The sequence below is a fragment of the Nyctibius grandis genome, chromosome 5 (assembly GCF_013368605.1).
Source record: "Nyctibius grandis isolate bNycGra1 chromosome 5, bNycGra1.pri, whole genome shotgun sequence".
NCBI classification, from domain to species: Eukaryota; Metazoa; Chordata; class Aves; order Nyctibiiformes; family Nyctibiidae; genus Nyctibius; species Nyctibius grandis.
In genome coordinates, this window is record NC_090662.1 from 5,377,223 (window position 1) to 5,399,985 (window position 22,763).

The window sequence follows — 22,763 nt, forward strand, 5'->3', positions numbered from 1 at the left end:
CCCCACAGCACCAGACACCTGTTTAGGCAACAGGATCACTTCCAAAATCTCCATTCATTGTAGCAAGAGCTTGAATTTGTAGGGCAAGATTTGGTTGCCTGAATTATGGGCATGAAGTGTCTGTCCTGACAGACCTCTGGGTACCACTCCCAAGGTTGTGGGTTTCTGATGGATCCTCTGTCATATCTGCCAGCCCTGTGCAGTTGTTCTGGATGGCCAAGGGCATCTCAAGGGGTCTGAGAACTTTGTGGGCAGCTGAACTGATCCCTTGCTTTTGTTTCATCTCTGCTAGGCTTCTCGTATCTGTGAAGAAAGAAAGCAACGTTACTATCACTGTGGGTGAGGAGATGTCCTTCATGGTTTTGCTGCACCGTGTGTGGAAGAGTCACCCAGTTAATGTTGACTTCCTGGGAATTTACATTCCCCCTGAAAACCAGTTCTCTCCTGCAGCCCATGGGCTGATAGGTAAGGGCTATGGGTTGGGTGGTGGGAAGAGTGGGACACAAGGAAGGGTTTTTGCTAGATCTTTGAGTCAATTAGTTGGTTTCTCTGTCCTGATGGGGAAAGTGTGAAAGTTATTTAAATGGGGGAGATTCCTGTAATGTCCTGGAAGCCCCAAGGACATTGCAGAACATCAGGGACCAGGAGATTACTCCTCATTCCAGCTGGGGAGGATGTTTTCAAAACAGGCCTGACTAGTCTTAATGACACTGTAACGGGGTTTCCCACCCTGGCTAATCTGTTGCGGGTTGAAAATAAAAAGACTGAAACAAACCCCTCAAACCATCTTTCTGAGAAGACTTTTGTGCAAACATTTGTAATTCAGCTCTCCCCTGAACGACAGCCCTTTTCTGGCAATGGTATAAAACAAAAGCAAGGGCTCAGTTCACAGGGAAAATCAGCCCTCCAAGCCCTGGACCCACCCAAAGCTCCTTTTAAGATGTGGGAATCCTGAGCAGCAGAGGTTTGTTTTCACAAATACTCTTCGCAGCTCCAGTCTGCTTACTTAGAAGGAGTTTGCTGGCTCAGAAGCAGAGCTTTGTACCCTCCCAGCGTGGGTGATCCGATAGTGCTGGAGACACAGCGCCCTGTGATCCATGCAGGAGGGGTTTGCCTGCTGCAGCTAGTTTGATTTTTCAAAAGTGCCCATCAGCAGCTTACATGAGAGCCTCAGAGGTGAGGACACACAAAGAGCTTTAAACCTCTCTTTGATCAGGTCAGTTTGTGTCTGAACCAGAAGTGTATATCCACCACCAAAGACCTGGGCAAGCTCCAGAGAAACCACAAGCCACCATGGAAGTGAAAGGCAACAAACTCACTGTTACCAAGTAAGAATAATGTGCTTTATTGCTCTCTTTCTACATCTGACTTCTTTTTCTTTTTAATGACATCAGTGACTGTAAGCTTAGTAACTCTCAGGGATCTTGGAGGGGGGGAAATTCCTCTGTCTGCCTGCTGCTAATGAACTGGGTTTAGCTGTTGGCAGAACACTTGGGACAAGTTGGGTTGTTTCACATTTGTGCATGAACAGTTCTGACCGTATAGCTGCTCAGCTTCTGACCTTGGACAGGCCGTGTGAAAGCGCCTGGGACCTCCCCAAAATGGCCCACAAAGTCATAGAACTGTAAAATTCATTGCATTTTGTGGCTGCTGCCACTCTCTGCTGGTGGAAGACATCTGAACATGAGTATCTGAATATGAATATCATCTGAACATGAGCCAGCAGTGTGCCCAGGTGGCCAAGGAGGCCAACGACATCCTGGCTTGTATCAGAAATAGTGTGGCCAGCAGGACTGGGGCAAGGATTGTCCCCCTGTACTCGGCACTGGTGAGGCCGTACCTCGAATCCTGTGTCCAGTTTTGGGCCCGTCACTAGAAGAAAGACATTGAGGTGCTGGAGCAAGTCCAGAGAAGGGCAATGAAGCTGGTGAAGGGTCTGGAACACAAGTGTGATGGGGAGCGGCTGAGGGACCTGGGGTGTTTAGTCTGGAGAAAAGGAAGCTCAGGGGAGACCTTATCGCTCTCTACAACTACCTGAAAGGGGGGTGTAGCGAGGTGGGGGTCGGTCTCTTCTCCCAACTAAGTGATAGGACGAGAGGAAACAGCCTCAAGTTGTGCCAGGGGAGGTTTAGATTGGATGTCAGGAAAAATTTCTTCACTGAAAGGGCTGTCAAGCATTGGAACAGGCTGCCCAGGGAAGTGGTGGAGTCACCATCCCTGGAGGTATTTAAAAGACAAGTAGATGTGGTGCTGAGGGACATGGGTTAGTGGTGGGCTTGGCAGTGCTGGGTTAATGGTTGGACTTGATGATCTTAAAGGTCTTTCTTTTCCAACCAAAACGATTCTATGATTCTATCTTGCCGCTTTGGCAGAGCAGCTCCATGAATGGGCAGGGTTATTGATGTCTTGTCATGCTATGACCTTCATTTTGGGTGGCCTCTTCCCCGCAGGGGATTGCAGAAGGACTACAGGACGGACCGTGTGGTTGGGACTGATGTGCAGTGCTGGTTTGTGCACAACAGCGGGAAAGGTTTCATAGACGGCCACTACAAAGATTACCTCGTCCCCCACCTGTACAGCTTTCTGAAGCAACCCTGAATGCTCCAACCCGAAACTAGTTTATTACAGAAATATTTTCTCTGCTCCTTCATGCCCAAACAACTCTCCTGAACAGTAGCTGTCAGCCTATCAAGCCAGATCGACCGACGGTGACTTCACCACCATTTGCTTTATAAATAATCAGTGTTTCAAAGCAATGTAACTCCCTTTTCTGTTAAAAAATGAAAGCTATAATAAAGTGACGTGCTGGGTTGTAGTAGGTATCTTGCACTTGCTGTGTCTGATTTAATGGATAGTAAACTCCATCAAAAATGTCAATTATTTCATAACATACATTTCATAGTAGACTTGTAACAGCGCTGTGGCTCCTGCAGTGAGGGTATCACACACAACCAGATTTAATACTTACTCTTTTGCTTTTTCAGACTGCTGGGAAGATGTCAGTTCATGCACGGCTGGGTGAAAAGCAACGGTTTGAAAGCCTAGCCAGGAGAATGTGCATTAGATGTAAGGGAAATCTAACAGAAAAGGAACATGGGCTCTGGAGTGGGTATCATGAGGAGTCTCCAGTCTTTTAAGGATGGGTTAACCAGTGGTGAGGAACGTCCTGGAACTAGCTGATGCTGCCATATTGTAGGAAAAATGAATTACATGAGTCTGGGACAACCTCCAGCCTATTTTTTGTCAAAATTTCAACATCACAGTGGAGTTCACCCCCAGATACAAATCTGGGAAAGCAGGAAACGTTCAGGCTATATAAAAATCACCATCAGTACTAAAAGCTTCCCTTCCAGTGGGATTAGCTCCCAAAAGATGCCTTACTCTTCAAGAGTATTCAGCAATGAATGAGATCAGTAGTGAAACAAATATGCACATGCATGTACCTAGAGCCAGATTTAAAACTCTGCTTTCTGGCAACCTTAGGAAAAAATGTTAGCCAGATTCTTCCCAGCAGTCCCAGTTGAGGAAGGGGACTCAAGTAATCCACTTGCCCTTCCAAACTTTAGTTTCCTTCTCTTATGAACTCAAGGCTGGTACATCATCTTTCTTGCAGCCATGGTGTGAGGAGTGAGAGGATCAATGTGTTTTAAGTGTCTCTTCAAAGTAACTCTCAAGAAGTGTAAGCAACTTCCCTACAAACCATTCACTGCTTCTTTGAACTCATGTATTAGCTTTGGCCTCCACCACATCCTGCAGCAGTGAGGTCCCCAGGTTAACTAGGCTCTGCGTGTGGGGAGGAAAAACCTGTTGAGTGTTTTTAAATCCTCAAATCAGTAATTCCACTGTCTATTTCCTAGCTTGTATGTGAAAAAACCATCCTCTGGTCTTCTCCACTCAATTTGTAACTTAACACGTCTATTACATTCACTCTAATTTTTCAGGCTCCAGAATGCTCAGTGTAATTACTTTCAGTGGTACAGAAGCTGTTCTGTTCTTTCACTTACCCTCATTACTCTCCTACATACCTCTTCTCACTCAGTACCTGTCCTCTGAGAAAGCGCAGAGCTGTTTACACAAACCAGGCTGCACAAAGAGCCTGAATTTACAGACAAGTGTGTCTTCTGTCTCCAGTTCCCTTCCTCATATTTCTCCATTCTTTAGATACTGCATTACCGCTTGACTCTTCCTTGCGTTTACGGCCGGGATCCCCTTTGATGTCCTGCGTGAGGTTCTTCCAGGCTACTAGACAGCAGCTGTCCCACTAAACCTCTGCAGTCCTTCAGCTTTCCTGCAGGGGTCCCCTGGAAACCACAAATCAACAAGACAGTGAACCTCTGAGGCAAGGAAAGGGACCAGGAACAGCAACTTTTGGCTTTAGCGACCTTGAACTTTTAAACTGCAACATAACTGATGTGCACATCACAACAGCATCCTGCCCTCTTCAACCCTCAGCTGAGATCTCCTCTGAAGGGTAGGCGGGCTATCAGTTTTCCTTCCATCAGGTTCCAGAGACACACAGCCTAGCCACAGGCAGACTGGACCATCAGGTGATGGTTTTGTGTTTTTCCCCAGGACGACCGGGATCTTTCCTTTACCCAAAGACAGCAGTGCACCAGCTGGGCACTGCACTCTGCTCTGTGGTGGATATGAACCAAACCATGTTTAAAAGGCCGATAAGAAATACCATCACCTAAGCAAGGTTTATGTTTATTCCTGAACTGCCTTAGAAATTAACATTGTACAAAATGTGACATTCTTAAAAAAATAATGTTACATCATTTAGCATGAGTAATGTTACTCATGTAGCAGAGGAGGGAAACAATGGAAGCACGGACAAAGGAAAAGGCTCTGGAAAATCAAATCAGCAATCACCAATTCATATCTGCACATGGTTTTGGCTGGCGTCATAGAAACCCCACAGGTAACATCCATCTTGGAGTCCATATGGAGATAAATTGCACATTAATGTCACTAGGAACCCCGACAAACAAGACGATGGAGGAGAGATGACTCACACTCTCCTATCACTGATGTGCTATCCAAAGTAAGTTGGTGACAGCACTTAATAAACCAGACCATTCTTACAACACACTGGAATATAATCCCTTGCAGCACTGTTACCTTCCTGCTACTGTCTTAATCCTTTCCCTTGTTCCTGCAGCCAGAACTTGATTTTGGCTGCAGACTGAGAAGTGTGTTGTTTAAACTCCACTGGCTCCAACACACGCTGCCTGCCTTGAGCAGCTATTTGTAGGTAATTCTCTCTCTTACTGCTAACATACTTCAGTAAATAAAACACTTCAGCTTGCAGCTATCTGCTATATTTTACAAAAGGAAATTGTACCAAATATTGTAACATAACTTTGATATAGAATCAGATGAAATATTTCTACTGATAAGATTTCCACAAACATTTTATATTAACAAATCCATAGTGATCTTTAAATAAATCCAGTTTGTTTGTGGTTAATTTCTATATACATTATAAACACATACACACACACAATTAAAACCCTGACATAGTAGAGCCTTGTGTCTGCCTGCAAGACGCCAGAAAGATGTTTTTGTGAACGAAAATCTTCTCTGATCCATGATTAGCACCTCAGGCAAGTTTGGAAATGTCTTCGTACTGGATATCTTCAACTCGGCGTCCTTTTAAAGGTCCCTGAAAAATAACATAGTAGAAGAAACAAGATCAAAATATAAACTTGTTTGTTTGTTAAATTCCCAATAGAGAGTTTAAAGTAAGATAGCTAAAGGGACCCTATGAAATCTCACCACATTTAGACATTTTTCAAGAAGCACAACCAACGTGAACAGCGCTGGCAATCGCAGGCATTAACGTTTTTCCTCAGTGCTGCATGTAGTAAAAGCACAACAGCTACTTTTCTGTTTAAGCTCTCTGTCCAAAAGCCACATATAACTGCACACTGGAGGCTGTACAGGGGATGCAGAGCAGAATGCATCCAAAAAACTGCAGGTTTGGGATGTGCTCACGACACCATGTTTTCTGTTTCATTATTTTCAACCTGACCAGAGAATGTGACAGGACCTCAACACTGTCCCAGAAATCTTTTCACTTTCAGGACACTTCTTGTATTAGTTAAAGTCCTTGCAAATGAGCCCCTGTTTTGAATTAATTCACTGGGAAGTATAAGTAGTGAAAGATTTAATTTTGAATACAAACTTCTTATATATAAAAATCCTGGTCAACCTACAATCAGTAAGAAAATTCTCACAGACTTCACTGGATTCCAGGAGTAGTTTCACCCATTTTTAATTTATAGACTCAGAATTCACACGGGAGAGGAAATCTTAACATCCACAAGCATTAGAACTAGAGAAAAACTACCCTTGCTTTCCAAGGCCAACGTTATCATGACCCTTAGCTCCAACCAGAGCTCCTTCTGTGGTTGGGACATCTGCATAGCCTCTTCTCAAGCAAATTCTCCAGAATCCAATATGGGCCGAGTTTTTGCAGCCCTTCTTTAAAAGGGATCCTAACAGGGTCTCTCTCCTGCAAGCTGTGTTTAAGAAATTTGTCTTTGAGCCAGTATCCTCTGTGCTGTATCAGTTTAAAGATTGGTTTTGCAGAGGAGAACAAAGAAGTAGCCACACAAACAGACATGACGACATGGCCTAATTTTAGCCCAGAGAAAGGTGATATGTAAAAAAACCACACAAACCCAAACCGAAACAACCAACCATAATTGTTAACCATAAACAAGACAACAAATAAGCACATAAAAGCCCCATGTCCAATTTGAAAAAGGCAGGAGAAAATTCACCTCCTTGCATATTTCACATTTTTTACCTTCCCACAAAATAGTACAACAACAGCCACATTCAAAATAAACACACAAAATATTCTGCAAGTCTCTTTCAAGTTCAAAACTTGCCAAATTCAGCATCCTGGCATCATTTTAAAGGGAAACAGCAGAGCATTAGTCTGCAATGGGGAATACGTGGCTGTTTTCCTACTGGCTGGGAATAGGGGGGGGGTGACCACTGCATTTTGCACACCATAAATCCCACCTGTAAAATGGGATTAACGATACCATCTCTCTTTGTGAAAGCTCTCCAGTGTACAGATGAAAAGTGCTCTATGCAAACTAGATCTTGCAGTGTTTGATACTTACAGAGTTGATGATTATTGTTGCTGAAAACCTCTTTTCATTGATAGATTCCAAGATGCCTTCATTCCCCCTGTAACCACCATTCAATACCATCACTTTCTTGCCTGAAATTAAAATAGGAAAGCAGTTACACAACAGGGCTCCCATCTTCTTTTGATCAAGTTGTGTTCAAGTCCACTGACAGGTGAGGGAGAGGTTTCTCCCAGCAGCTCCAGCAAGCAGCACCCAGCTTTGCCTTACAGCCTGCTTCTGTCCAAAGCGCACCTAAGTTTACTGCTGCTGCCTACACTGACGCTACGGGCAGAAGCCATTGAAACTCCATCAGGGAAAGAAGCCAAAGCTATGGAGAAGAGGAGGCTCAGGGGTGACCTTATTGCAGTCTACAACTACCTGAAGGGAGGTTGTAGTGAAGTGGGAGTCGGCCTCTTCTCCTGGGCAACTAGCAATAGGACAAGAGGACACAGCCTCAAGCTTCGCCAGGGGAGGTTCAGGTTGGACATCAGGAAGAATTTCTTTTCAGAAAGGGTTATTAGACATTGGAAGGGGCTGCCCAGGGAGGTGGTGGAGTCACCATCTCTGGATGTGTTTAAGAAAAGACTGGCCATGACACTTAGTGCCATGGTCTAGTTGACAGGGTGGTGTCAGGGCAACGGTTGGACTCGATCCCTGAGGTCTCTTCCAACCTGGTTGATTCTGGTTGATTCTATTGCTCCCACATCCTGTTCCCTGTAATAATGGCTCGGTGCACTTCCTTTTTGCCTTCTATCCCACACAGGCAAGTCCCTCAGCGCACCAATCCTAGTGCAAGGGTGGGCAGAGCTCATCTACAAGTACCATTATGCTAAAGAGCACTCAGGGACACCATCAACCAGCTCTTCACCAGCTGCAGAAATGAAGAAGTAGTCTGCTGAAGAATCTGTTGTTTAGTCTGGAGAAAAGGAGGCTGAGGGAGAGACCTTATGACCCTCTACAAGTACCTGAAAGGAGGTTGTAGCGAGGTGGGGGTCGGTCTCTTCTCCCAGGTAACAAGTGACAGGATGAGAGGAAACAGTCTCAAGTTGTGCCAGGGGAGGTTTAGATTGGATGTCAGGAAAAATTTCTTCACTGAAAGGGTTGTCAAGCATTGGAACAGGCTGCCCAGGGCAGTGGTGGAGTCACCATCCCTGGAGGCATTTAAAAGATGAGTACATATGGTGCTTAGGGACATGGTTTAGTGGTGGACTTGGTAGTGTCAGGTTAATGGTTGGACTTGATGATCTTAAAGGTCCTCTCCAACCAAAATGATTCTATGACTCTATATTCTGCTTACTGCTACCCTGACCGTTCCCCGAAACACTGGTCAGAAGCTACACACAAACATTAGTGTGTACCAGCCAAAGAAATGCCAGTGAACCGAACGGGAGAAGAGGTAAGCTTTGCCAAGTGCCTACAGCCATTTGAGGTATGACTTTCGAGGGAAGATCCAGGATAAATATGACCAAGGGCTCTGTAGGGCTCCCAGAGAGGCTTCCTGGCAGCTGAAGAGAGATACTTTAATCTCATCAAATGAACTGGTTCCTAAAGCACTTCTGTCTTCTCAGAAAAGAATCTAATTCTTTTGAGAAAGGACTGTGAAGACTCAAAGCAGAAGCAATGTAATAATTCCCCAGAAAACAGCAAGAGGATATTTGGTAAATGATCAGAGCAGTTTACAAAATGCTGTCCCAAAAGCAAGATGGTTCTTGTTATGGTACTTTCAAGTGGAAGAATTATAGTTTAAAAGAACTGAAATAGAAGTTTTGCAGTGACAGCTAAGCTGAAAAACAAACAAACCAGCTATACCTGGTGTGGGTATTACAGTCTCCAGATGCGTCTGATCAAGCTTCAGTTTGTCTCCAGAATCAATCATCTTCACAACTGCTGTATATTTGTCAATCACTTCCTGTTGTGAAAGGCAGAGGCCAATCAGGAAAAAAAAAATAAATCTAAATTTACTTTTCAAAATTAACAAACGCAGGACCCTAAGTCTGCACTTCTACGTTTTCAAAAGCAGCAAGGACTTCTGAGCTGGCCTAAAGGCATCCAGCTTTCACAAACTGCTGACCAGCCCCACTCTGAAGTTAAGGCTAGGTTAAAAGGGCTCCTCTTGAACATCAATGACTGGTCTAGTTGACCACTAATTTTGCTGGCCTTGTCTGAAGGTTTTGTCAACCTTCAGGTCAGATATCTTAGCTATTCTCTCAAAGACAGAGAGTAAATTGGAGGCTGCTTTCCCCACGGGAGGCTAAGCTGGCTGGAAGCCACACAATGACAACTGAGATACTATCTCTCAATAAGGAAAAATGTCACTGATCATCTTTGAGCCTAGCATAAACCATGTTCCACTGCTCATATTCAGAGTTCAATGGAAGACAGCCATTGGGACTCATAAACCCTCCCAGCTGCCTACCAAAATCAGCTGTGATGCTGAGCTCTACACACTCTTGCCAGTCATTCAGAACACACCTGACTGTCATCTCTGGTGCTCTTGCCAGAGACTGTTGAGCTTTGGACTACCTACTACAACATCATTTCACTGACAGTGGCTAAAAGCAAGCACTTCTGAACACCAGAGCAAGGCTTACAGCCTGAAGACTTTGTATGCAAATGGGATCTTGTTCAAAGGCAGCCTGCCACTTAAATATCAGTGCAAAACTGACTAGTCTGAGATTAAAATGCAATTGCACTGATGTTGGTCATATCACATTGACAAAGTGACTGTTCTCCATGATGCATGTGTTAATAGGGACAAACTATGCAAGATAAAACAGTGCTTAAGAAAGATTCACTGAGTAAATGCCATTAAACCAATTCAGAGATTCACTCCCTGCCCAGAGTAAGTCCCAGTAAAGTTCAGGTGACGTTTCATCTCCTGTCAGTGTTGACTAAAGGCTTAACAACTTGCACAATGAAACAAAATTTCAGAAGTCATCTGATACCAGAAAAGCCTAACCAATGCCACATGCTTCCATTTGCACACTTTACCTTAACAACTGCCTTCTTCTTGTGATACTTCTCTCCAAGCTTTTTTGTTACAATTTTTACAATGATTTCCTGAAAGATTCGAAAAGAGGAAAAAAAAATGCCAAAATATACAAACAACTATACAATCTAAACTAATCCACATTCAGGTCACTCTGACTCCAACCACAGACAGTACAGCACAGCACAGGAAGCAATGACAGCAATGACTCAGCATTCAGGAACTTGTTTTCACCCTGGAACTACTGCCTCAAAGTAGTATCTCTCAAGACTTTTTTTTTATTTTACAAGTACAGTTACACTTGAATTCGGGATATAATGTAACAGTACACAATGGGTCAAAGGCAGAACTTCTTAATCCAGAAGTCCAGTCAGTAAGCAGAAGCTGAGGTGAGGTCTCTCAGCTCAAAGGCTGATGTTAACTTCTACATCTCTGTGCGTGCCAACTACTAGTGCAGAAAGAAGAGGACTGTAAGTAACATCATGATTTAAACATGATCTGTAAAGACTCACAGTACCAACCCTTTATTTAGAGAATTCCACCCATCTGAGATCAGGCATACAATGCTTCAGACCGAGCATCATGCTCAACCAGAAGAGTAATTCCTCCCAGATATTGTAATATTTCACATTTGGCAGCTTGGAAAGTAAGAGTGAATTTAGTTTGGAATCTGCTTTTGGACCTTTACACAAAACAACAGCAGCTTCAGAGATGCAGAATTTGTTGTATTTAGTATAATAATAATTTTTAAGACACTTACAGGCTGCAACCAGTAGTCTCTTCGAGATGTTCTTTTCTTCTCCTCTTCGAGCTACGGAACAACAACAAATAATCACCATTTACTTCCTCCTTTCATTGCAGCTTTCCCAAGCCTTTGAAAAGCTGAGCCAATTCTCCAGACCCACATCAAGTGGAGAATAAAAAAAAAAAACACCAAACTAAATGAGGGTAAGTCAGTGTGTGCTTGCTGCATAAAAATCAATCTGATGAGATGCAGGAATCCATGATAAAATGATGGAGATTTATATTTGGTTTTCTAGATATTTTCTTCCAAAATCTGTATTCCTTTACTTCCAAAATCTCAGTTGTCTGGGGAATAGGCACAGATGAGCAGCAGAAACCAGTTTTAATGCAGAAGTGAAATAGTTTTGCCTGAGAAGATATAAAAGTCTGAATTCCACATGAACTGAAGGTCTGAGGTCACTTCAAAGGGATGCCTTGATAAAGTGGACACAGCCATAGGCACAGGGTTATAAAGACACAGATCCTGCATGATTATTACCTCCATAATCTCATCCAGTGCAGATTTCTTCTTTTTCTCTTTGGGTTGACCAGAGCTATGAGCTGAATCTTTTCTTTTAACTGCCCCTTCCACCATCTTCAGTGCATTTGGTCCAAGGACACTGCTGGAAGAGTAAGATGTTTTTTTCACAGCAGATCTTAAACTGTCTTCTCTACCAAGATGTATTTGAAGAGCTGGATGTGCAAAAAGGCCTGCTGATCTATTTGATTTCAGTTGTGCAAGTCACCTTCCAGACCCTGCATGCCTCCTCCTCTAGGACTGCATTTGCCAGCTAGAACTGATCTCCTTGAAGTGCAAACTCCATGTCCACTGATGTTTGCTGCTAGCAGTCCAGCAGAATGAAAATAACCTAACGATCAGTTCCCCAGTGCAAAAGCAAAGAGTTGATCGGGGATTTGAGTTCAATGGAGAAGACAAAAGCATGTTGGCAAATAAGGTTTTCAAATTCAAAAGGACAAACTTGTGGCTTTAGAGAAGCCACCTGGACAGAGCAACTCTCAAACATGGTAGATGTCTAGAACTCCTTCCAGACAGATACTTAACCTGTCTGTCAGAGGGAGAAAATACATGGGAATCTGCAGAAAAGGGCTCCACATCCAGTAAATAAACACCACCTTCACAATCATATTCAAAATAGGCAAACAGCCTATGAGTTATGAAAGAAAAGAGCAATCAGCACAAAAAGTTACATCTCACAGATCAGGGAACATCTAGGTAAAGTGAGAACTGCCTAAAGGCAGCTCGAGTTAAGACATTTTTGTAAAAGACATTTGAATGCAGTAAAAAAATTTAGGTGTTTTCTCAGCCGGAAAGATGAAGGCCCCTGTGAGGTGGACAGGAACGTAACATCAGTAAGGCCTTACAAAAAATGGCATGTTCTGCCTGTGGTGAGGACATTCAATATACTAGCAAAGGGAAGACACGTAACAGGAATGAAGATACAGAAATGGCAGTAGAAGCAAAATTGAGAGAAAAATTGTATTTCAGAGGAAGTCTGGATAATCTCCATAGCACAGTTCTAGAAGAAATGGCACATTAAATCACAAATCAAATAGCAAGTACTTAAAATAACATCTCATAAAGGGTAGCACACAATTAAAACGTAACAACTGCGGTGTCTATATTTAAGAAAGAAAACATATCTAGCTGTGAGGTTACTAAGGGATTCCTGGGTGTCAACACTAAAACAAATCTTATTTAATATATTCACTAAGGACCCTGGGACAACGAGTGAGAGACCATCAACACTGTGTGGGTGTGTCATCAGTACGGAGGACACAAGAAAGGACTGGACACCAGAAGGGACCGGTTTCTCTTGAAAACCGTGTTTTTAAGAAGACAAAATTGAACAGCACATTATGCAGGCTCACATACTTGGAAAAGTTTACTCCAATTACCTTCTATCTACTGGGAGCTGTTTAAGAACAAGAAAAGCAGAAAGGGGTCAGACTATAATCACAGGTGACAGCTACCAGAGTGGACCAGCCATGAAAGAGTCAAACGCAATCCTAGGAGGCATCGAGACAAACAAGTATTAGTGCCTTGTATAAGCCGTGGTGATGTTTCATGTGCAGCATGCACAAATTCGATCAGCTCCCCTGTTCAAGATTAGCTGAAACTGGAACAAGGACAAGGAAGGGATATTCAGCAGATGAGGGGAATGGGGAGATGAGGCCAGCACCGTGTAGGCCTGCTTGAGCAGCACAGTGAAGTCTGAGAGAATAAAACTGTTCTCTATAAATACATTGTCTGAGAAAAGAAACACCAGGGAGAAAAATAAATAGTTATGTTAAACGCCCATATCAACATGAGAGCAACTGGCATAAACTGGCCATGACTACATTTATCTGGGAAATTACAGACAAGGTCTTAACCACCAGAGCAAACAGGTTTTGAAGGAACTTCCCTTGGGACTGCAATGTTGTGGAGACACTAACTGCGTACGATGGAGGCTGATCAGCGTGTGGACAGGACTGTACACTGGTACACTTGCAGTACTGTGGACAGGAGTTAGTGACCTTGGCAATAGCTTCTGCTCATTCCTTAATTAGAAGTAATTCTAATCTTACTTGTCCACTGAGTGAGTTAAGCAGGGATTTGAGCATGTTAGTTCTTGAGGGGAAAAAAGTAAGGCCAGGTGTCCCAGTTTGCTCAAGGGCAGTCTGCATCAGAAGTCGTGCCCGCAGCAGCAGTGGTGACTCCTAGCTTCGTGTCAGCCACACGGACGTCCACAGGAAGGCACACCTCGCCTCTCACTCCCCTTCTCAGCAAGGCTCCAACTCCATCTCCATATCCAACCACCAATATCCCCATGTCCCCAAAACTCCACCATCCACTACCTATGAACTCGTGGTCCTATTTCTGCACCCTGCTCAGCAAACACAAGTGCCAGGTTTCTGTAGTGTGCTGTGAGCAGAGAAGGTGGGAAGCCAGGAAGCCCTACGGCACGCTGCGCTGGGGTACTGGGACATCAGGCCGAACTCAACTGATCCTCAGTAACAGCCAGTGTATCTCACAGCTGCAGAACACACCTTCAAGCTGACACAGGGAAGCAGTTTCTGTATATGACTCTGAAGTGATTCCTGTATCACCAGTGACATGTAAACCACACTCTGGTCACTTTACCATGAAGTGGGTATCCTAATTTTGCTTCTACACTACCATTGCAAAGCTTACAGACAAGTACCTCTCATATCCTATGAAAAAATTAGACTACTGGATATATGATTTCACATTCAGCCAAGTTTTAGCAACCACCTTAAGTATTCCTCACTGAAACTATTCAAGTGAGTGTCTGCATTAAGTTTCAGACTCATCTTAAGCACAACTCAATGCTTAGGGATAATTCACAAGTTTTCCTCAAAGCCCGAAATCTGTATCTATTATTGCAAAGAACAACTTTATTGTCTCATTTTCTGCCTGGCCTGTCTCCCATCAGATACCTCATCTAACAGCTGAGCTTGTGATGAGAGAAAAGCTTTCGTTTTACCTGCAATACATTTAATTACAATATTGCCTCACATGAAAAGATGTACTGTTCATCAAACAGTTTCACAGACTGCTGTAAGTCAGTATTGTTTGCTTTATTGATCCCTTTTGTCCTACGTTGCTCTGGTTATATGATGACTATTAAATTCATGAGCTTTAGAAAGATTTACATCAGGTAGATTCAGCTTCTTAAAAGATGATCAGAGAAAGTATTACCTCCAATTAAACAAGGCAATCAAAGCTTTTAGGAACCAAAATTAACAAGACATGAATGCCCATTCAGAGAAGGCAGCTGGGACTAGATGGCATTCACTTCAAATGCTTTGATTGGATCCCTTACCCACCCTTTCACATACCAGTATCTTCTCAGAGGAACCTGTAACTGCCTATTACTTTATGGGCATCTGCCATAAATTCAAGAGGACTCCTCACAGCACATATTTAAGATAAACCCATTCACCCATTTTAAATACAAAAGGAACCATGAAGTCATCTAGTATCCCCTCCTGAATAACATGACAGGATGAGATATTAGACTCCAAATATTTCAGGACAAGATACATCTTCCTGCCCATACAAATATCATTGTCATATAAGTGCTTTGCAACAGTAAAGGTTGCCCTTAAATTCTTTTCTCACCTTGTTTTAGAAGATGCTGCTATTGAAGTACTTGCTCCTTTGTTTAAATTAAATGCAACTAAAAAATAAAAAGACATTACTCTATTTCTATCTTTAAATATAACTGCATTGAAGGATGTTACAATTTTTAAAATCTGCAAATGGAAAAGATCATAAATTTGAAAATATTTATTCATCTATGTTTTGGTTCAGCTTTTAAAATATTACTTTAAACATTACAAGAAAGAATATTTCCATATTCCAGTGCACTTTATAATTGATCTCAAAGCCCTTTATGAAGCACTGAGCAAGCCTCAGCACTCATCTTGTTTTAATCACAAAATTAGCCTCAGTAGGTTCTAGAACATTGCATATATCAAAATCAGGTTACCTTTTTCTTCTTCATTTTCTCGGTTCAGTTCAGTATAGACCGGCTCTTCCTGCCAAAAGAACACAAAACACATTTCAAGAGTTAAACAGAAAACTGAGCCAAGATATCATTTTTTGGTGATCATTGATTAACTCAGTTTTACAGACTACCGCAAAATTATTACAAGTAACTCTAATATTCAACCTGGCTTGATTCATAAGAAGATTATAAATTGAGAACATTATCTCATTACAGGCTCCTGTGCAAAATTCTCTAATTAACACTCTCTACAGAGATGCTGTCTAAACTTGCTTGATTCCGGCATGAAAGGAAAGTGGCCCTACTGTAGCAGTTTTCCCTATTGGAACCAGCATGATTAGACTGGTTTCTGGACAGACTGATAACCCAAAGAAGGAAATTCTGGAATCTTTCCAAATTTTTAGCACCGAAGGCTCAGACCATTTAGATTTCAATTAGTTTTAAATTAAGAAAAAGGTAGTTGTTTATAACAGCATTTAAATGTACCTATCAATATCCAGGATCAAATGGGAGGTTCCAGTTCCAGGCAATAATGTATATAGAAGTCATGGAATGATGCCAAATGAACAGATCCCAAATTACCACACCAGCACTATCAAAATAAAAATTTCACTATGCAGATTTGATTATGACAGCTCCCTCTGGTTATCTCAGCCTCCCCACTGTACAAGGTACTTGTTATTTGCAGCCCTAAAAGTTGTGAAATACCATAAATGAAGACACGTCATCCTGGTAACCATATTGTTTACTCTCTCTTCCTAAATTTGAGAGTGATTTTTAAATCACTAATCACTTAAAGAGCAGTAATTATTACTCCTTTAGCACTAAAGCAAGTCAGGTAAAAACTAACTCCAAGTTTTCCTCCAGAGCAGGTTATAATCTAAGACAACTGTAAGGCAGAAAATTCCGAACATAAGTGAACCGATGTGGTCATTCATGTATGGAAGAAGACAGTCTAAATCAAAGGCTGAAATGGCCAGGATCAGATACTAGGGCCACAGGGCACAATTCTAGCAGATTTCAAAATCACATCAAATCTAAAAGGAGCTGAAACCTCTGCTTTCTTTTATTTATTTTTTTTTTTGAACTGTGATTCCATAGAGCACCTATGTTCATCAGCTGTCAACACCATCAGCCAGTTGGTTAGTCAAGGAAATGTAACAAGCTGCAATTTCAACAGAAACAAGTTAAGGTTGCTATCAGAATATCTGGGAGAAGACTGCTCCTTGTGGCTTAGAAAAGAGCAGCAATGCAGCCAAATCTGCCTGCTGTTCCCCAGTTTGAACTGGTGATCAGCTTGTAACTTGAGGCATGAGGATTACTCATCACTTTCTAACTGACTGCAAAGGAAAACACCAGCACAAGGATCCCAGCAGTGTCAAATTCACCATTAACTTAACCAAGAGGATTTTTGAGCTGAAGGTTGACATACAGTGCAATTTTCCTCACCAGTTCTTTCCCCTCCAAACCTCTTCTAACTTGTTGTTCGATGAATTTAGCAGTTTTTTCTTCATCATCAAGATCTTGTTTCTTCTTTCTCTCTTGTTCTTGTTGCCTGCGAATGGTCTCTGGGTCCCTATCAATATACTGAATATACCAGCCTTTTGGAGTCTCATCAACCTTGCAAAGACCTAAACAGTGAATGCAAGATAAAGTAAGATTAATACTCACAAAAGCAAGCAAGGGACAAAGAAAATATCAAGATCATTTCCACAGTCCATGTTCACTACAACAACGCAGATATTTTAGCAGAGACAATGTACCCCTTACTGGCCTGGTAAAATTGACTTTGAATTATCTTTCGTATGTGTTTCAGCCCTTCAGCTAGCCAGTTCCATCTGGAAATAGGCCAGAATACGTAATAAAGTGGATGGAGTGTTTTAGAATACTTTCCTTATTGGAGAAAATGTTTCCTTCCCATTGTTTTACCAAAGAAGAAAACAGAAGTCTAACATATATAAACAATACACACTAATAGCATCACACTAAAGGGAAACTTTACTATGCCACGTTATTGTTACCAACTCTCACTAGAGTGACTTTTCAAACACTATATGACTCATGAACATATCCTGTAGGACACAGGCAATCGGAGCCAAAGTAAACTTTCTGACATACCACAGTGCCATTTAATCTCTCTTCCTCCCACTGAATGCAAAACTGCAGATCTCAAGCTTTAACCCTTTCACTAGGCCAGGAGTGAAAACAACTGCTTGCTTCTTATCCTCTTAAATATGGAAGGATTCTGTGGTCGTAGGAAATGCTTTATCACAGTTTTTCATTTTTAAATGGCACCTGTTGGAAGTTGATTTAGAATTTAGCAGTACCTCCAGTAAATATAGATCAGCTGATGAAACAAGGAAAGATTCATGATTGATGCATTTAACCCAGACTTCTGACATTTTTCATAAGCAGATTCCTAATGGTTAGCACAGAAATATGTTTGGACATCTGTTAATATACATGCAGGAGGGGAGGGAAAGAAAGAAAGAAAAAGGAAATGGGAGAACTAACATAAATGTTTACAGATCACTTATCAGCAACGCAATTACCCAATAATTTTTAAACTTCCCAAACCTGGCAACTACATTTACCTTCTCTCCCCAGCCATTTAGTGAAATCAGTCAGTGTCTCCCACTGTGTGGCATTCATGTGGATGTGTTCTCGATGACTGATATATTCGTTGTACACAATATTATTGTGGACTCTCTTTGTTCCTGAAATACAGAATTATTAGTATCAAATATAAACATTGGACCTAGGAGAAAGCAACCAAAACTTCTTGCACTGAACTAATAAAAGACACTAAAAACAAACAAACAAGCAAACAAACAGTAAAATATTTACCAAATCGCCTCCTGAGCAGTTCTAGGAAATCATTTCGGAATTCCCTCAGGGGATAAAAAAAAAGTATTTTAGTAAAACTTTAACGATTACAAAGCAATTTTCTATTGTCATTAACAATGAAACATCTGCAGCATAAACATGAGTAGTCTTTTGAACTGAGCATGATGAAATTCAGACATTCATTTCCCTTTTTCAGTAAGGCAGCATTAAATGCAGCATGTATGCACAAAGAAACACAATATGGTACATGCACACACAAGTTAAATCTTCAAAAGGATAATACCCTTTTCAAAGGGATAAATGGAAAGAACGAAATCTAAACACTCCCCACTAATTGCTGGTATTTCATTACCAGGTATCATCCCAGGCTGACTGACACAAAACACAGGGCAGGACAAAGGGCAGCAGTGGTAGATGGGGTAGATTGATCACTCATCTCACAGCTAATTCAAGGGCTTGAGTATAAAGCCTCACTTCAAACTCGTGCTGAAGGCAGCTCCAGTCTACCCAGCTGTCGTGGAGGTCGGCTGGACAAAGGACTGGGGGAAACTGTGGGACGTTAGTGACACCCCTGACTTGTCATCTCTCTGTAAGGGTTCTTGTAGCTCTTTGTAACTCTGCATGTGTGGCAGGCACTTCGCTGGGGCAGAAGGATGATGTACTTTGTAACACAAAGCAACTTAAAACGGGACTCAGACACAGGATAAAACTGCCAAATCTGATTAAACATCATGGCTCTCTGAAACCTCTAGCACACATTCAGAAGTGACTTTGCCTAACTTTGCAAATTGCCACTAAAAAAGAGCTGACACTAAAATGTATCAGAACAAAGTATCTTCAGTGGGACATGACTGGGCCTTAGAGGTATGGCTGCACAGATGTGATACAGGAATGAAGACCTGGGTAAGAACATATAGCAAACTTACTCAGAAAAGTAATCCATGAACTGCTGCGGATTTTCAGAAGCCAGCAGCAATTGCCTCTGGTGGGACTCAGACATGCAATGACATTTGAAGCCATTCTAGAAAATAAAAATAAATGCTTTGTCTGTCTTTGTCTCAACTTGCAACACTCACACAGCTGAACAGTATTAAAAAGAACATTTTATAAGTGAAATTTCTTGGAGGCTCCACAAAAAACGCCTTAACTCAGCCATAGCCTACATGAGGCTGTTGCTCCTCCTGACCAGGCAAGCCAGGAACAAAACGCTTCCCGAGGCCAAGAGCCTTAAGACAAACTGTGAAAGGGGTGATGAGACAGGACATTCCAGAGTCCTCTTCGCCCCTTGTGGAACGGGATAGACGTGGCACCACCCACGTCCACCCAGGACCCATCCAGGTGCTTGTGTGAGAGCACTGGCAATATCTGCTGGCGCCCTAGCTGACCAACACTGATCCAAACGTGTGTAAGTAGGGAATGGTGACCGGGGAGTGCTCAAGCTATGGACTGTGATAGTTTGGCCACCTCTGGCACAGGGCTGAAGTCATCAGAGCTGCCCAAAAAGCACCCAGACACAGGACGTTTGACCACATCCTTTTTTTGTCTAATATAATGCTCTTTCGTCACAATATAATTAAATCTACAGCAAATTTCCCCGGTCCCCCCTTACAAAAAGACCTGGTTGTAACACAGGGAAGATTTTTGTTTGTAGTCTGAATAATGAGAAAATTAAACATCCACAGGATGCTTTACTTCTCTAAGGCACATTAAAGAGGCTATTCATGGAGAACAGGAAATTAAAAGCACAGTTAGCCCAAATGAAGGTACTTTGGAGCACAGCTCTGGTGGAAACTGGGAAGAGGAGGACACTCACATCCCTCAGGCATCTGAATCCAAGTAAACAGAATCATAGAATCATAGAATGGTTTGGGTTGGAAGGGACCTTAAAGATCATCTAGTTCCAACCCCCCCTGCCACAGGCAGGGACACCTTCCACTAGACCAGGCTGATCAAAGCCTCATCTAATCTGGCCTTAAACACTGCCAGGGAGGAGGCAGCCACAGCTTCTCTGGGCAACCTGGGCCAGTGTCTCACCACCCTCACAGGAAAAAATTTCTTCCTAATATCTAAACTAAATCTCCCCTCTTTCAGTTTAAAACCGTTCCCCCTCGTCCTGTCACTCCATGCCCTTGTAAAAAGTCCCTCTCCGGCTTTCCTGTAGTACTGGAAGGCTGCTAGAAGGTCTGCCTGGAGCCTTCTCTTCTCCAGGCTGAACAACCCCAACTCTCTCAGCCTGTCTCCATAGCAGAGGTGCTCCAGCCCTCTGAGCATCTTCGTGGCCTCCTCTGGACTCGTTCCAACAGCTCCATGTCCTTCTTCTGTTGGGGGCTCCAGAGCTGGACGCAGCACTGAGGTGGGGTCTTACGAGAGTGGAGAAGAGGGGCAGAATCACCTCCCTCGACCTGCTGGCCACGCTGCTGGGGATGCAGCCCAGGATGCTGTTGGCCTTCTGGGCTGCAAGCGCACATTGCCGGCTCATGTTGAGCTTCTCGTCACCCATCACCCCCAAGTCCTTCTCCTCAGGGCTGCTCTCAATCTATTCTCCACCCAGCCTGTATTTGTGCTTGGGATTGCCCCAACCCACGTGAAGGACAAATAGACAAGTGAAAAGAGCAGGGGGAAGCTTCAGAGAAAAAGCATCTCTTCATAAGAGCAGAAGGGATGAAACTGAGCCAGAATCAGAAGGAAGGAGTTCTCAGCACAGGAAAGACGTGGACCTGTTGAAGCAGGTCCAGAGGAGGGCCACAAAAATGATCAGAGGGCTGGAGCACTTCTCCTACACTGAAAGGCTGAGAGAGTTGGGGTTGTTCAGCCTGGAGAAGACAAGGCTCCAGGGAGACCTTAATGTGGCCTTTCAGTACTTACAAGGGGCTTATAAGAAAGATGGGGACAAACTTTTTAGCAGAGCCTGTAGCAATAGGAGAAGGCATAATGGTTTTAAAGTAAAGGAGGGCAGATTTAGACTAGATGTAAGGAAGAAATTTTTTATGCTGAGGGTGGTGAAACACCAGCACCGGTTGCCCAGAGAGGTGGCAGATGCCCCATCCCTGGAAACATTCAAGCTCATGTTGGACGGGGCTCTGAGCAACATGATCTAGTTCAAGACGTCCCTGCTCACTCCAGGGGGGTTGGACTAGATGACCTTTAAAGGTCCCTTCCAACCCAAACTATTCTATGATTCTACGAAAAGAGACCTCACAGTGGTCCAGACGTGCATCCCCTTGGGCATGTTGCGTCCCCACCCTGTCCCCAAGGGAAATCATGGCTCCCCTCAACTCCCCTCTAAGGTGGATGGGAGCCACCTAATTCTTAACTCCATTGACCTTTCAAGGAGTGTGTGGAGGAATCACCCCTCCAGGCAGTTTGGGGCCACCCTGTGCTCCCTGTCACCCTGGGCTGATGAGCCACTCTGCAGGGGATTGAATATCCCCAAAGATGGATCAGGGCCAACACGCTTCCTCCAAAGTGGATGAGGACTTATAGAATCACAGAATGGTTTGGGTTGGAAGGGACCTTAAAGATCATCTAGTTCCAACCCCCCTGCCACAGTTTAAAATTCAGTATAAGCTATCTCTCTCCTGTGTCCAAAGCCTCTTGCTGGTTCATGTTAGAACAAGATTTTTAGGACTTCTCCCATGGGGGGCTGGGGATCCCAATAGGATCGCCCCACAACTGGGAACCCTCCAGGTCCCACCAATCTGCTCCCAACGGGACTGTGGTCCATACAAGAGGTTGTGAAGGCCCCCAAAGGGGAATAAGTGCCTTCTCCAATGCTCCCCTAAAGAGAGACGGGGCTCCCCATGCTCCCAGCAAGCGAGTCCAGGATGCTCCTAGAAGGATCGCACCCCACAGATGGGATCAGAGCCCCCACAAGGAGACTGGGGACACTTACAAAGGGAACCTGAGCCAACCCTGTATCCTGTCACGAAGGGACTGGGGAACGCTACAGGAAGGTAATGAGGCCCCATACTCCCTAAGTGAACCGCAGGCCCCATAAGAGGCTTAGGGACCCCTACAAGGGCGATCGGAGCCCCCCCGTGCCCCCCTCAGTGGCACTGGGGGCGCTTACAAGGGAGATCAGAGCCCCCACACGGGGACTGACGAGTCCAACCGAGGGGATCTGACCCCCCTGTGTATCACCAGGAGAACCGCCCCCCTCAAGGGGACTGGGGTTCCCTACAAGGAGGTCGGAGCCCCCCGTGCCCCCTCACGGAGACTCGCCTTCCCTCCCCAAGGGATTGGGGCCCGCGTCGCTCCCCTTCCGCAGGCCCGGCCACCGCCGCGGCGGGCTTACCTCATCGCGGCACTGCTTCTGGCACATCTGACAGTACCAGCGCAGCTTCTGCAGCCCCTTGGACTTGATGCGGTTGGCGATGGCCTTGGGGCTGAGGAAATCCGACTTCCCCATGGCGGCGGCGCAGCCCCTCCGCCCCCCGGCCCCGCTCCCGGCCCCGGTCCCGC

At 43.8% G+C, this 22,763-nt stretch overlaps 2 protein-coding genes across 3 annotated transcripts in view; one reads left to right on the forward strand and one right to left on the reverse strand.

Moving 5' to 3' along the window:
- Nucleotides 1–2,802, forward strand: part of ITIH2 (inter-alpha-trypsin inhibitor heavy chain 2) — a 29,970-nt gene extending 27,168 nt beyond the window's left edge. Inside the window, exons 19-21 of the mRNA XM_068401119.1 lie at nt 293–465; nt 1,217–1,328; nt 2,451–2,802. Coding sequence (XP_068257220.1) covers nt 293–465; nt 1,217–1,328; nt 2,451–2,598 — 433 coding nt within the window. The 3' untranslated portion in view covers nt 2,599–2,802. The remainder of the gene's footprint in view (nt 1–292; nt 466–1,216; nt 1,329–2,450) is intronic.
- Nucleotides 2,803–4,691: 1,889 nt separating this feature from the next.
- Nucleotides 4,692–22,741, reverse strand: KIN (Kin17 DNA and RNA binding protein). 2 transcript variants are annotated; one of them, XM_068401255.1, is made up of 13 exons: nt 22,597–22,741; nt 19,229–19,323; nt 18,303–18,346; nt 18,050–18,172; nt 16,905–17,086; nt 15,438–15,486; nt 15,068–15,125; nt 11,420–11,540; nt 10,898–10,948; nt 10,140–10,208; nt 8,958–9,057; nt 7,140–7,240; nt 4,692–5,665 (listed from the first exon to the last, which is right to left on the reverse strand). In XM_068401255.1, exons 1-13 carry the CDS (start codon nt 22,708–22,710, stop codon nt 5,603–5,605), a joined length of 1,170 nt encoding a protein of 389 aa, XP_068257356.1. In that variant the 5' UTR covers nt 22,711–22,741; the 3' UTR covers nt 4,692–5,602. The 2 variants fall into 2 exon arrangements, with proteins under 2 accessions (XP_068257356.1, XP_068257354.1); XM_068401253.1 differs by having other exon boundaries at nt 11,420–11,543.
- Between the last annotated feature and the right edge of the window lie 22 nt (nt 22,742–22,763).

Coding starts and splice junctions, on each gene's coding strand:
- KIN (XM_068401253.1), bottom strand. CDS start 22,710: ATGGGGAAGTCGGATTTCCTCAGCCCCAAGGCCATCGCCAACCGCATC. Junction 11,544..15,067: donor GCAGCATCTTCTAAAACAAG/GTGAGAAAAGAA, acceptor TTACTCTTCCAG/CAGTGTCCTTGGACCAAATG. Junction 9,058..10,139: donor AGAAGAAGGCAGTTGTTAAG/GTAAAGTGTGCA, acceptor CTTTCACAACAG/GAAGTGATTGACAAATATAC.